This window comes from Siphateles boraxobius, unplaced genomic scaffold (genome assembly GCF_051911475.1).
Source record: "Siphateles boraxobius isolate OS27281-9 unplaced genomic scaffold, OSU_SipBor_1 77, whole genome shotgun sequence".
In the NCBI taxonomy this organism is placed as follows: Eukaryota; Metazoa; Chordata; class Actinopteri; order Cypriniformes; family Leuciscidae; genus Siphateles; species Siphateles boraxobius.
The window spans coordinates 9,481,168-9,494,624 of record NW_027509205.1 but is presented as its reverse complement, the minus strand read 5'-3'; the positions used below and the strand labels follow the sequence as shown (position 1 = coordinate 9,494,624).

Below are 13,457 nucleotides of genomic sequence, written 5' to 3'. Positions count from 1 at the left end.
TATAATTCTGAAAATAATTACTGAACTCATTTTGAATAAAGAAATTATTTTTTTTAAATGTAGCCTGCTAAATGCATGTTAAAACATCGAACAATAAAGCTCAAGTCTTTTAAGTGCAAATGGAATATTTATTAAAACTGCAATACAGGCTCGGAATAATAGGGTGCAGAAGCACTACATTTCAATGTAAAAAAGAACAACTTTATTTTCCTCCCTACACCTGTTTATTCAAGTGTCTTTCTCATCAGAAACTAAATATTTACTGCAAGACACAACTCAAGCATTTTTTGTAACATTTTTGACCAACGTCTCTCAGAGACTAATTGGCACTTAAAATTTAAATATTCATGCTACCTTTTGGTTCAAACATACATATGCAAAATATTTTTTTTTAAATCTTTGGGAAAGTACAGACATTGCACAGTGATTGAAACTTTTTTGATATGTGTAAAATGAATTGTCAACTCACAAACATGAAGCAAAAATATGTGAAACACAAAGATATAAAGAAGTCCTCAGATAATAACTAAACAAACCCTTGTGATGCCTTAGATTTCAAAGAGGAAACAATTAAAAATGTTCCTTTCATCTGGGCTTCTTCAAAGAAAAAGAAAAAAAAGAAATACTGAATACTAATATTTAGCAATTTGGTTATTTTGAAATGCTTGACGTGAAACTAAGCAATTCCAAAAGTATTTTTTGTTGGAATGAAATGTAATAAACACTGAAAAAATCACAGCTCAATCCCATTGCTGCATTCTCAATGACCCATAAAGTGCAGGAGCTCATTAAAAAGTAGAAGCTACAAATTAAATACTTAAAAATGTAACATTTCTCCAACAAGTTGGCATGTTGACTCAAGGTGGCATTCTCGTAGCCTTCTTGTGCGCACATTCTTTATGATGGGAATCAAGCATGCTATATTTTGGGTCAAAGCTATAGATACAATCTTAGTCCTTACAACGTCAAACTCAGGACACTCTGTTTTAGGAACACACTCCGACCCCCTGCTAGTGTCGGAATAAGTAAACATCCGTGAAATCGACCTTCACTTTAAACGACTGCGAATAAAATCAACATGGGAAGGCCATTCAGTTGGTCTCATGTGACAAGTCAAACCTGAAATTATACAAATAAAAATAGATGTAAGCAAACACTGTAATCTCAGAGTAATCTACAGTGAACAACAGTATAGCACATACCACTGTGATACTCCTGTCTTGAGATCCAGCTGACTCAAGTCTATCTGAAGCTGAAACAGAATGGCGATTGAAATTGAGTCATTTTAAGAGGGTCTATAATGTTTGTGGTGTTGTTATCTGACCCGTCACATGATGAATACCTTGCCAAGAAGCTCTTTTTCACGACTCATGAAGGAAACGCTGTTCTTGACAGACACTTCAAGATATTTCTGCTTAGCTTCTTCAAGTGGCATGTCAAAATCAAATCTGTAGGAGAGAGTGAAAGATGGTTAACCTTTGGCTCTGTGTGTCATCAGATAATGATTTAATGATGTTCTTACTAACCTCTCATTGAACTCAGGTTTAAGGCTTTTCTTCTTAACACTGGTCTTCCTTTTGGTGTTCCGGTTCTTGTCCGGAAGCAGAATGAATGAGATGTAAGTGTCTGGAGGATCCTTAGAATAGGACGCCAAGTTCCTATGCAAGAATACATAATTATGAAAATAAACTGAGGAACATAACCAGTAATAAGGCTATTTTTTCGTTTAATATACATATTTCATTATTTTTTGTTTTGAGAATTTTTTTTTAAATAATTTGTGGTGCTTGTATGATTCCTACCTGCAGGCATGGATGGTTATAACCAATCGGTTCTCCTCAGATGAGTAGGCAACAGAGAGCTTAATCTGGGCATTCCCGGATGAACTGGCATCCTCACCTCTGTATTTGCATCCATCCACAAACATAAACCAATACATATGTCAAGGTCAGTTACCTTTTTGCCTCTTCCTATGAAAACTAAGCTACGGTTGCAAATGAAACATAGTTTCTTTTGTGGGGTAATATAGCTTCTCTCTCACCCTTGGGTGGGCACACTTCTGTGTCGGAGCTCACGATTGGCTGCAGCAGCTGTCTCTCCTCTGAGGATCACATGACTAGCATCCTCCGCATCACTACATTGTGCCAGCTTGCTGTCTAGGAGCTGATAAACAGGTAAGATGTTTTTATTTTATACATACTGTCAAGAAGTTTGGGGTAAGTGACATTGATAATAATATGAAATGGTTCTTGAGCATAAAGTCAGCTTATTAGAATGATTTCTGAAGGATCATGTGACACTGAAGACTGGAGTAATGATAGTGAAAATTCAGCTTTGCCATCACAGGAATAAATTACATTTTGAAATATAAAGAAAACAGTATTTAATATAATTATAATAATGTTTTTGGTTACGTTTATTCAAGTGTCTTTCTCATCAGGAACTAATTATTTACTGCAAGACACACCCCAAGCATTTTTTTCTACATTTTCTATATAATACAATATAATATAATATAATGTAATAATGTTTTTGGTTAAATACATGCAGCATTGGTGAGCATGTGTTTAATTCCATGTTGAACAGAACACACTATATAGCAAAAAAATATGTGGATGTTGCTGAATGTAAATGTGTCCTGCTGCTCAGCACATGTTGAAAATATGTGTGATTTCTAACCTTGAGTTCAGCTCTCAACAGAATCTGACTCTCAGGCATGGCTCCATCCAGACTGAACCAGCGGTCCAGCACCAGATCCTTCTCATTCAGCAGCTCCCTCAGTGGAAGCACAAGTGAACCCAGAGCCTGGCCCCAGCTGTGAGAGAGCTACACACACACCAAACTCACATAATATACACTCCAGAGCAGAAAAAATGATGTCAATGTTGTCCTTCTGACATAAACGCACACCTTAAAATCAATATTTATTGTAAAATGCAGCTTCTCACTTTGACTACAAGTGTGTCGTCTGTTGGATTATGGATCAGGAAATGAAAAGCTTCATCCCACTGTGGAGAAGTCGAGCGATTGAAAACCTAGTAGGGAAAAATTATCCCTTGTGAGTCTTTGATATTTTAATAACATCAGCATAAATGACCCATGATTTAAGGGGCCTTACTTTGGTCCGGTAGGATATGTTTTTGAACGACACTTCTGCTCCTGCCATTGGCTCTTTCCCGCTCTTTTTTAACTGTGAACAACATTACATTTTTTAATGCTGGGTGCTGCTAATATATTCATACAGTTAATTGAAGCGAAGTCCATGCTAACTACTGGTTATGGTAAATTAAGTAGTGACGAAATAAATTTAATATTTTGATGAAAATAAAACTAAGCTTACAGGCAGACCATGTGCTCTTTCGATATACACAAAAAGAAGTGCAACAGAGGGAACCGTTTTATTCAGGTAAGACTGACGATAGTTGTAACGTAGAATCTGGATACAAAAAAAATCACAAAACCAATCAACAAATGTTAATATTTAATGAATTCAGATGAACAATAAAAGCATATATAAAGTGTTACCTGTTCAAGTCTGGTTGGATCTGAAACTTTAGGCACCCATTCGAACACAAGGTGAAGTCGTCCAGATTTCACATCATTCAGAGTATACCACTGTTTGAGGAAGCCGGCATAAATAAACAAGCATACAACCAGATATAGAAAACATTTAAAAACATGCACTGAGAGACTCACCTGATCAGTAAACTGAGCACTGATGAGGTCTCTGAGACTTACTTTAACCCTGCAAGCAGATATTAAACAATACTGATATTCATCAAAAGAAGAACTGATACTCTAGATACACTAGCCAAAATATTATAACACACAACACAATCTTACCTGCCACTTTGAGACAAATCACAGATTATCACTAGCATATTCTTAACACAAATATACACTTGCATTGTATATATCTTATTTTTATTATTCACTACCATTAAAACCATCTGTCCTCAGACCATAACCCTAACATGATTTGTCAACTCTGTCACACAAATTGTAAAAGCAATTGTTTCAAATTTTTAAATAATCACCCTCATTTTAATAAGGTCCTGTTATTAGCTAGTGGCACCAAAACGTACTACATGTGTGATATCCACAGTGAGTCAAAGGAAGGAAAAAACACATTTTCAATGCAGTTCGAAGGTTTACGGTCAGTAAGTTTTTATTTTTTTATAGGAATTAATACTTTTTAGTAAGTGACAATACAGATATTTATAATATTACAAATGCTATCAATTTCAAGTTTCTATTTCTATTTTATAAAAAATGTTTTACTGTATTTTTTTTATCAAACAGATGCAGACTTGGTGAGCATAAAATACTTCTTTCAATAACTTGACCAGAAGTCTAAGTTTTTTTTCCCATTATTACTCATGAATCAGTACAATAAAACTAAACAACAGCATAGCATTCTAAAAGCAGATTGAAGGGTTGTTGTCTCACCTGCCAAGGAAGTCGTCCTGGTCAATGTCTTTATCATAAAGGTCAAACTCCACCTCCTGACCTGGGAGCTGGGTCAAGATCACCTACAGTACAAGCAGGCAGGTATGCATTACTTTTGCATATACCCTTTGCAGTTTGCAGGGACGAAAATAAATGTTTGAACATGCCTGCAGCAGTGGAGGAATGAAGCAACTATTAAAGCAGCAATCAAGATGGAATCCTTCTCTTTTGAGAAAGAAGCCATATCCCTCCATGTTGCACACAAAATAAATCAGCATGCATACCTCATAAAGTTCATTCCAGGTGGGGTTGAGGTTCTCTTTGATGACCTGACTCTTGAAGGCTATTCCTCCCACTCGGATCTTCACATATGGGTCACTCTTTCCCTTTACCATGCCACCCATTAAATTGTCCTTAGCGATAAGACTCTGGGCTTCCACCAGGTGGATCCGCAGAACTCCCTATATTGACAATTACAAATATTGATAACTTCAAGTCTGTATTTTTTTTTTTCAAAGTTCTACACTTCTCTACAGGCTCACCTCAGAAGCAAAATTGCTGTCTGGACTAGTGTGCTCGGGACGTTTTGAAGTAGGGGCCACATTTGTTGTCCCTGGAGATACTTCTGATTCATCTCCATCTCCGGGTAATGGAGACACAGGTGTGGTAAGGATGGCATCTTCATTTAGCCACAACACCTGAAACCAACATCACAGAACTCCTGCATTATGTGTCCTCAAAGTTTTTAATCATAAAAAAATGTTTTCAATCCTACCCTCAGCATAACTGTGATGTAGATTCGGCTGGCCGGTCCAGACTTTTCTAGCTGAAACCACTGATCCATAGAGAGCTCAGTGCTGGAGAGCAAACGGGACATGGGGATAGACAGAGTGCCCAGAGTCAAAGCCCTGTCATCATCCTTCACCTGGAACAGGTGGAAGCAAAGATAAACACAGTTACAGTGAAGAAATGGGTGTTAACATAAATATGTACAATTAAAGTTCCCCTATTATGCTGTTTTAAAGGTTTCTAATTTTGTTTTGGAATCTCCTACAATAGGTTTATATGCATCCAAGGTCAAAAAAATGCTTTAATTTTCTCATTACACAGCAGTATCATCACTTTTCTCACAGTGTCTGAAACAGTTCGATAAATGATTCGACCTTTCTAAACCCCTTCCTTCTGAGAGCCTACTCTGCCCCTATTCGTCAGACGGCCCAGTCTGTTGTGATTGGTCTACCGCTTACAGCGCCTATTTCCTATACCTGAATTTCAGCTCCGGAGGCTTCCTCAGCACTTGGACACAGTGATACGAACAGCACAAAAAGCAGTGTCTTCTCAGCATGTCGACAAAACAAACCAAATTCCAGGCCTCAGCAACAACTACAGTGTTTGAGGGCTGGTCAAAGTAGATGTTGTTCACGGGCAGCCAATGAAGACCACAGGGTGGCATTAAGCAGATTTGTTACAAACTCTATTTATTGTTCACTTTGATCTCTGAAACTTTGCAGACATTTTACGGGGCACTTTAAATAAGTACTTGGAATGATATTATTGAAATTACATCATGAAAAACAATATTTAACAATATTTTTCCATCACAGTGACTATACCTGGATGTCGATATCTTGTTTGCGTGGGTCCTGAATAAAAAACGTAAAGGCATCCTCCCATACTGGATTATTAGTCCCATACACCGTCTGGTTTATTAATAATGAGAGAATATATGTAATAGCGTGACTCCAAAATGTATAAATATGCCATAAATGTTTACACGTGATGTATAATATGAGCGATGACATCATACCCTGCTCTCTTTGGTGGTATCCTGCACAGAAACCTGCACCATGGGGCTGGGGTCCTTGTTACCTTTTTTAAACTGAATAGAAATACATTGTACTGAATAACGTCAACATCTAAAGCACTCGTTTAGCAAAACAATAGATGTTGAAAGAAAGACAATAGTGGTTCAGGATAAAAACTTACTGGTAGATCTTGTGCCCGGTCCAGATAAACAGTTAAAATGGCAGCAGAAGGAGGATCTGCTGTCTTACCAGATATCGTAATGTTTTTATTCTTCCCCAACACCTGTATTTAATAAAAGGTTTAGTATGGAAATGAAAGGAGCAGAGCGCAAATACACAGTTTTTTATAGTCTATCAGATAAGATCTTACTTCACTAAGGCGCTCTGCAGAGGGCAGCAGAGAGAGCCATTCTAGCTTGAGATGAACCTGACCAGATGTTGCGTCCTTTAAAGTGTACCACTAAAACCACAGGGAAAAAGCATTACATTACTATTATAAACAATACAGACTGCACTGCTGAAAGGGTGGTGAAAAAAATATGATCGATAGACAGAACAATAATGGAAAGGTTTCTTGGTATAAGAAAAACATCTAAAATGATATATAAATAAAAGAAAGTCAGTGTAAAAGATGTACCTCATCTAAAAGAACTGCTTTCTTTACAATACCTAAATCCAGCTTCATTCTAAAAAGAAAATAATTCAGAGACAGAGGAACACAAAAAATAGGAAAGCATAGTTCTTTTATTAATAAAGATATTAATAAAATAAGAAATCAAAACAATGATATATAGGAATATATATATATATATATATATATATATATATATATATATATATATATATATATATATATATATATATATATAATTTATTTATAATAATATTAATCATGTTTAGATCATATTTTGATCATTTTATATTAATTATAAAATATACATATATATTATTGTATATAAAAATATGTATATATTATATTTATATAATTATTCATTAGAATTTAATTTAGAATCTGTAATATAAAATAATACCTCCCAAGAAAGTCATCCTGGTCAGGGTCTTTATCAAACACTTCCAGCTCCAGTTCCTGACCAGGTACTTCATGAACAATCACCTAACAAACACACAAAAACATATATATAAAATATGATAAACAGCATTGAGCAATTAACATGCTGACATCTTTAAGATTTGGAACAAATAATCTTGTAGTTGTTTTCTCTGAGCTTGTGCTTTTGCTCATTGCTCATCTGATCTCAGCACATGATAGTCACATCCTCCACTATCACATTTTGTTTTTTCTTGCTGTTTCCAGCAGTTACAACAGCCAAAACACAGCAAATATCTACATAGTGCTAGTAGCTTGAAAAACCACAGCTTCCTTTTACTCAGAAATGAGACACATTTTTTAAGCACATAAACCACACTGATCACATGATACCCATACACATCTCTCTCTCTGACCTCGTACACCTCTCTCCACTGAGGATTAAGGTTGTTGTCCACGTGGTGAGAAGTAAAGGTCTGGGTTCCCACACGTAGCACTGCATACGGATCAGACTTGCCAGATAACACCCCTTTCATGTAGTTATCCTTGGCAGCAAGGTTTTCTGCCTCCAGCAAGTGGATACGCACAATTCCCTGTTGGAAAACACAAAACAAGGGTAAGCAGAGTGCATGAGGTGTGTCTAAATTAGCATATGTAATTATGTAAATGAGAAACACGCCCTTGCAGTTCAACATTATGAAGCAGCTACACTGGACAAGCATGCGTGATGAAACTATGGAGTATTAAAGTACATTTGATGGATCATGAATAGTTCAAATAAGGAGGTTAATATTGTTAAATACTCCATTAAAGCACAGTGAAGTGTTACCCGTGGGAGAGGGGAACGCAGCTGTGCTACGTGCAGGTTGGCCACCAAAGGCACAGTGAGACGATTGGGGAGAACCAGGAAAGAGGCGATTGCATCCATTATCATAGTGTCCGACATGGCACTGAAAATGAATGCAAGGGGTTCGTACAGAGGATGGAACACAAACAAAATACATTTAAAATATTTGACAGCATGGCTTCTGGGTGATTATAATGGGTTCAGCTATGATTAATATGAATGACTGCATTTTTCCCTGCTTTATTTGAATAGAGGGAAGCAGACTGAATAATCAGACCAGTGCTCAACTGATTATCAATGAATGAAGCATATGAGAAAGAGTTATAGTATTAACAGGTCCAGTGGAGTTGTGGTATATCTGAATCATAAACCCAAAAGACAACGATGATACAAAACAAATGCACTCACTTCAAACCAGGTATGTCTAATAAATTGGTAAGGCCAGTCCAGTTAATGTCAAGTGTCTATGGGGAATTGAAGTAGAAACAAAGACTGTGTAGTAAAAAGGGGTTATAATGATGTGATATTAGTAATTAAAATGGGAAATGCTTGACTAACAGGTCTGCGAATGAAGAACATGGTGACGGCTCCAACAAGAGGAACATCTCCAATTAGAGGTTCCAAGATCACCCTCAATTTTCCATGGAGCTATAGAAGGAGGGATACTGGTTTTAGTCAATGAGTCTTTTATCAGTTATCTTTAAGGAGTCCCATTGTCCTCTTCCTTACCTGAATGCCTTTCACTCCAGCTTTACAGAAGTACTTCTTCACCTCAACGTTAATCTCCACATCTCCAGCATAACTGCAAAACAGACCAAAAGTTTTAAATATGGCTGAAAGGTTCACATTTATATCATTTAAATGAAAAAGAAAACTTATCATAATATTTTTAACATATGTTTATAATATCAATGTGTTTATAATATCAATGTTGTGTTTTTATATATTTAACATTTTATAAAATAATTTTATTTTAAAATACAATAAAATACTTTATAAAAAATACTACAAAATAAGATGCAGTCACAACTCCAAAGTTGAGAACCTGTTTGCCAAGAAAGAGACCAAAGACACTACCTGATATAAAGATCCAGTATCACCTGACGCTTATCATGCTCAGTGTAGGCCTTCACCCCAACTACCTTCAGAGGCTGTTAAAAAAAAACAATACATACAATTATGTTTAAAAATCGTAGTCAATAGTCTGTGTTTAAAAATATATCTCTGGCGAATCAGCAATTGAGAATCAAATGTATATGAGAAACACATGCAAATAACTTTTTTATCAGAAACAGATTTGTATACCCTATCGCCCAAGTCAACTTTGGTGAAGCTGAGAGTTTGCAGATGCGCGCTGGCGGCTCGGATCGAAGGGGCAATAGTCTCCACCAGCAGCTTTTCCAGATATTGTCCAATAAACGGCCAGGCCTGCTGCAATATCTATGAGCCAGGATAGTTACAAACAATAAGAACCGATAGAGACTCACAAAGACATTTTTGTTGAAAAGGATATTATATAAAAATGTAATGGGATGTAATTTACTCCATGAGATAAACAAACATTACAGCATTACGTTTGTTGAAACGATTCCATACACATTAAGTCTAATTTACCAGTCAAACCTCAGACGGAAACCATAAGCACTTAGGAGGAAACCCCTATAGAGCATTTATTTTCTTTATCAGACTGCTGCAATCAACAAACTCTAATAAAATCCTTTTTAGATTGAGTTTCAATAAAACTAGATTGATTTTCTATACATTGGTACAACAACTTAAATCTGTGCTGTTCAGTTTCACAGCAAAAATATGGTTAAATCAAAATCACAAAACCTGCATTGTAACATATTCACATCTATTGTAGGGTGTTTGCAAATGTCCTCAATTCAAGTAATGTTTAAAAGCAGTGTGTGTTTGTAGTGAACTTTGAAAGCACATCCCACAATCCACCCTACCATTCTCACTATCCAAACTTAAAAGGTTATTTGAGGCAAACCTTGGAAGCCTGAATCCTGACAAAAAGCCTGGTGTGCAAGAATAATCTGTGAAATATCTGTCCTGGTACTCTGAAAACAAAAGCTCTTATATGTGAACAGACTATTAAATGTCAAAGCCAGTATTAATTATTTTTGTCTGTGGTTCCTTTATTCTAAAATAAGGTCTATTACACCAATCACAACAGAAACACCACTAACTTAATAGACATTACACAGACTGGAGAGCTGCCTAACCGTTTAACTATTTATCTTCAGGCACTGAATTTGAAAACATACACAGTGCCCTCAGGGACATAGAGCAGAAATAATGAGAACAGCGGCTGCGGTCACATGCCCATTTGTGTATTTGAACAGAGTTTAATACCTTGTTAATCCATTCAACCTTTTCCACATCAGGGAAGTTCACCTGTGGAAAAACAAAGAGTACACTTTGACTTCTGATGTCCACACAGGCTATATAACAGATTGGTTCTACATGCTGTATGCAAGGAGACCTCTTATTTTGTACACTGTAAGTAAATATCGTGAAGGTCGGGAGCTGTTGTTAACAAAACAGCCTTTTCCAGGGAAGAGATCAGCTGTGCATACACCGTAAATTCAATATTACATTCAAATAAATACAACCAAATAATAAAGGTTAAAAAAAAACTATTTTAATCCTTGATCCTACAGAGTGACTTTGAGATCTATATTTTTAATATCTAGAAAAATATATAATACATATTTACATATGCATAAAGAAATAAATAAAGACACTGGGAAAAAGTAGATTAAAATATATTTAATACATATTTACCTATGAATATATATTTAAAGACACCGGTGCTCTTTAAATTTAAAAAAAATAAGCATTAGTTAAATAAAGACACTATGTACAAGCTACTGACTGAGGTATGTGAGGAAAGTAGCATCACTGTTTCTCTGAGCAGAGGTCAAACTTTTCCAAACAATTTTTAACTTCTTCATGTTTCCCATCACCCCCTCACCAAATTCTTGCTGCAAATGGCTTGTTTTGCCATTTTGCTGCTGGTGACTCAGTCCCTCGAGATTGGATACTTCAATGTTCCAAATATAGCAAGGGCTGGTCTGACTTTGGAATGTAATGAAGTTAATCAGGGACAGGCAAAGAAATGAGTGAGGGGAGAAGAATATAAACATGAAATATATCATAGAAGAATGCTTATGAAAGGGACAAAACTGTAAAAAATGTAATTGTCAGAAGTGGCTGAGGGCATGATCATGCATTCTGACTGAAGTTAATGTTGCAATATTGTATTAAACACTGCACCAAAACTATGACTTCATTGTTAACAAAAATCCAACAAACCTTTTGTATGAGTGAAGGCGAAACCCACTTATCTCACTACTACTTTTTTTACCTGTCATATGCAGACTAGTCAGAAGAGCTATTTTGCTACTTTATTATTCAATTGATAATCTTACTAGAAAGAATAACATGTTACTACTACAAGCTGGAATACATATTAATGGTGCCTAATACACAGGCAGACGTCTCTATTCAATTACTGTTAGGAAACCTGGAATAGATACCAGCAACTATTTTAATGTAACTAACTAAAGACTAAGTACGGTCACCCAGTTATTAGTACAACTGAAATAGGTAGGTCAATCTGCAACTGGAATGCATACTAGGCAGAAGTGGATAGTTAATATCTGAACTACAGGTCCTCATTAAAATTCAGTGGTGAATGTAATGGTTACCAGTCACAAATAGTAGGCCTATACTAACTAGTTAATGGGATAGTGACTAGTGGCAGCCTAAAAGGTCTACATGTACTAGTGAATATCTTACTAGAATGTATATGTCAGAAGTGAATAAATTATATCTGAATTACAATCTAAAATTCAATGGTAAATGCATTTGGCTAGGAGCAGTTCAAGATGGGATATTTACTTGTTAATGGGATGATGACCAGTAACAGGTAAATTAACTTTCAGGTAATTTATACGTTTTAGTGACTAATTTAATATATATAGTCACTATTGGAACAAGTACTAGTATAATCAATAGTTAAATTGTGAAATAGGAAAATATACTCTAACAAGTACTAGTACTTAGTCACTACTGGATTAGCTACTTAGTAATAACAAAAAATATGTACCAGTAAAATAACAATAAAATAAAAATAGATGTTAAAGAAATATCTATATTTGCATTATAAGTGTGTAATTATGAGGGGAAATATGGTTGAAGAATGATGGGATTGTTTTCATAGCTAACAATGTGTAGCCTACTGTAAAAGTAGGGGGACAAATATTAAAATCATAACACGGAATCAGGCTGTCAGTGAGAGTACCCATACACTTCTAACGCTTGTTGTAAACAAAAATAGGCCTAATAGCAAGACATTGCATGATAAATACTGTCTATCTGCACAAAGATTTTGCATTTGTTGCAGACTGAGTAGGTGAACGGTTGACAACCGGTCCAGAATGATACCAAATATGGTACAAAAATACTTACCCATGCCGGTAAGTCCCGTTTACTTCGAAACACCCGTGTAGGGATTACATCCTGGTCATTCTCCAAAAGATTCATCGCGTTTAACAGTCGCGCTTGTTTTCCATCGCGACTGTGTTTCCATCCCGTATAAACCAGAAGACCGAGCAAAACTAAACTAATGCTGAATCCGAAATATCCAGCCAGGTAGACTGGCAGTAAGGCAGCGACACACTTTCCGAAGGACCAGAGAACTGAAACGGCGTGTTTCCCAGCGGAGTCTTGAGGCAGAGGCAAATCCGCAGCCTCCGGAGAGGCACCCGCTCTCGGCCCCGCATCATCAGATGACATCGGCTCTTTCTGCATCAAATCCTGTCTACTGTGAGCGCTAGACAATAACAAAAAAAGCAATACAGCTCAAAAGTAACGAGTGCTATACACGTACGAGTAAATATGATCAGAACATTTCTTATATTTTGTCATTCTACGAAAAAAAAAAAAAAAAACAGCAGCAACGTCAGCTCCTTTGCAGCGGAAAGTTGTGGATTTGTAGTTTGCTAAGAGAAGGGCGTGTAGGGGCGTGTTTTAATACCTTCAGCCCTTCTCGATTCTTGTTAAAACCACAGCGAGAACCTTAAACTGTCAGGGTATGGGATAATGCATATTTCACGAAGACGGCAGCTGTAAACTCAGCCCCGTTGTGTTGTGCTCTGCGCTACTGATAATACTAAACGCGAAATTAGGGAGTTTAACGTTATATATATAAGAAAGAAAAATTTACGTTAAAATATTTATCCTCTAGCACGGCTGGAGGATAAATAGTTTTAACGAACATATTTCTTTTTAAAAA

The 13,457-nt window shown here is 36.2% G+C and overlaps 1 protein-coding gene across 2 annotated transcripts; it reads right to left on the bottom strand.

Moving 5' to 3' along the window:
* Positions 1-107: 107 nt before the first annotated feature.
* Positions 108-13,167, bottom strand: esyt1a (extended synaptotagmin-like protein 1a). 2 transcript variants are annotated; one of them, XR_013198364.1, is made up of 31 exons: positions 12,632-13,140; positions 10,511-10,552; positions 9,455-9,589; positions 9,227-9,300; positions 8,879-8,951; positions 8,708-8,797; positions 8,558-8,613; positions 8,132-8,252; positions 7,719-7,895; positions 7,286-7,368; positions 6,892-6,940; positions 6,625-6,714; positions 6,436-6,537; positions 6,257-6,328; positions 6,063-6,149; positions 5,225-5,374; positions 4,992-5,147; positions 4,734-4,910; positions 4,450-4,532; positions 3,697-3,745; positions 3,526-3,615; positions 3,341-3,436; positions 3,119-3,190; positions 2,949-3,035; positions 2,680-2,857; positions 2,042-2,163; positions 1,803-1,901; positions 1,527-1,658; positions 1,343-1,448; positions 1,203-1,252; positions 108-1,119 (listed from the first exon to the last, which is right to left on the bottom strand). XR_013198364.1 is itself a non-coding variant. In XM_077218755.1 (31 exons), the coding sequence occupies exons 1-31, from the start codon at positions 12,971-12,973 to the stop codon at positions 1,092-1,094; spliced, it is 3,237 nt and encodes a 1,078-aa protein (XP_077074870.1). In that variant the 5' UTR covers positions 12,974-13,167; the 3' UTR covers positions 108-1,091. The 2 variants fall into 2 exon arrangements, 1 of the variants encoding a protein (XP_077074870.1); XM_077218755.1 differs by having other exon boundaries at positions 2,680-2,826; positions 12,632-13,167.
* Positions 13,168-13,457: the final 290 nt, after the last annotated feature.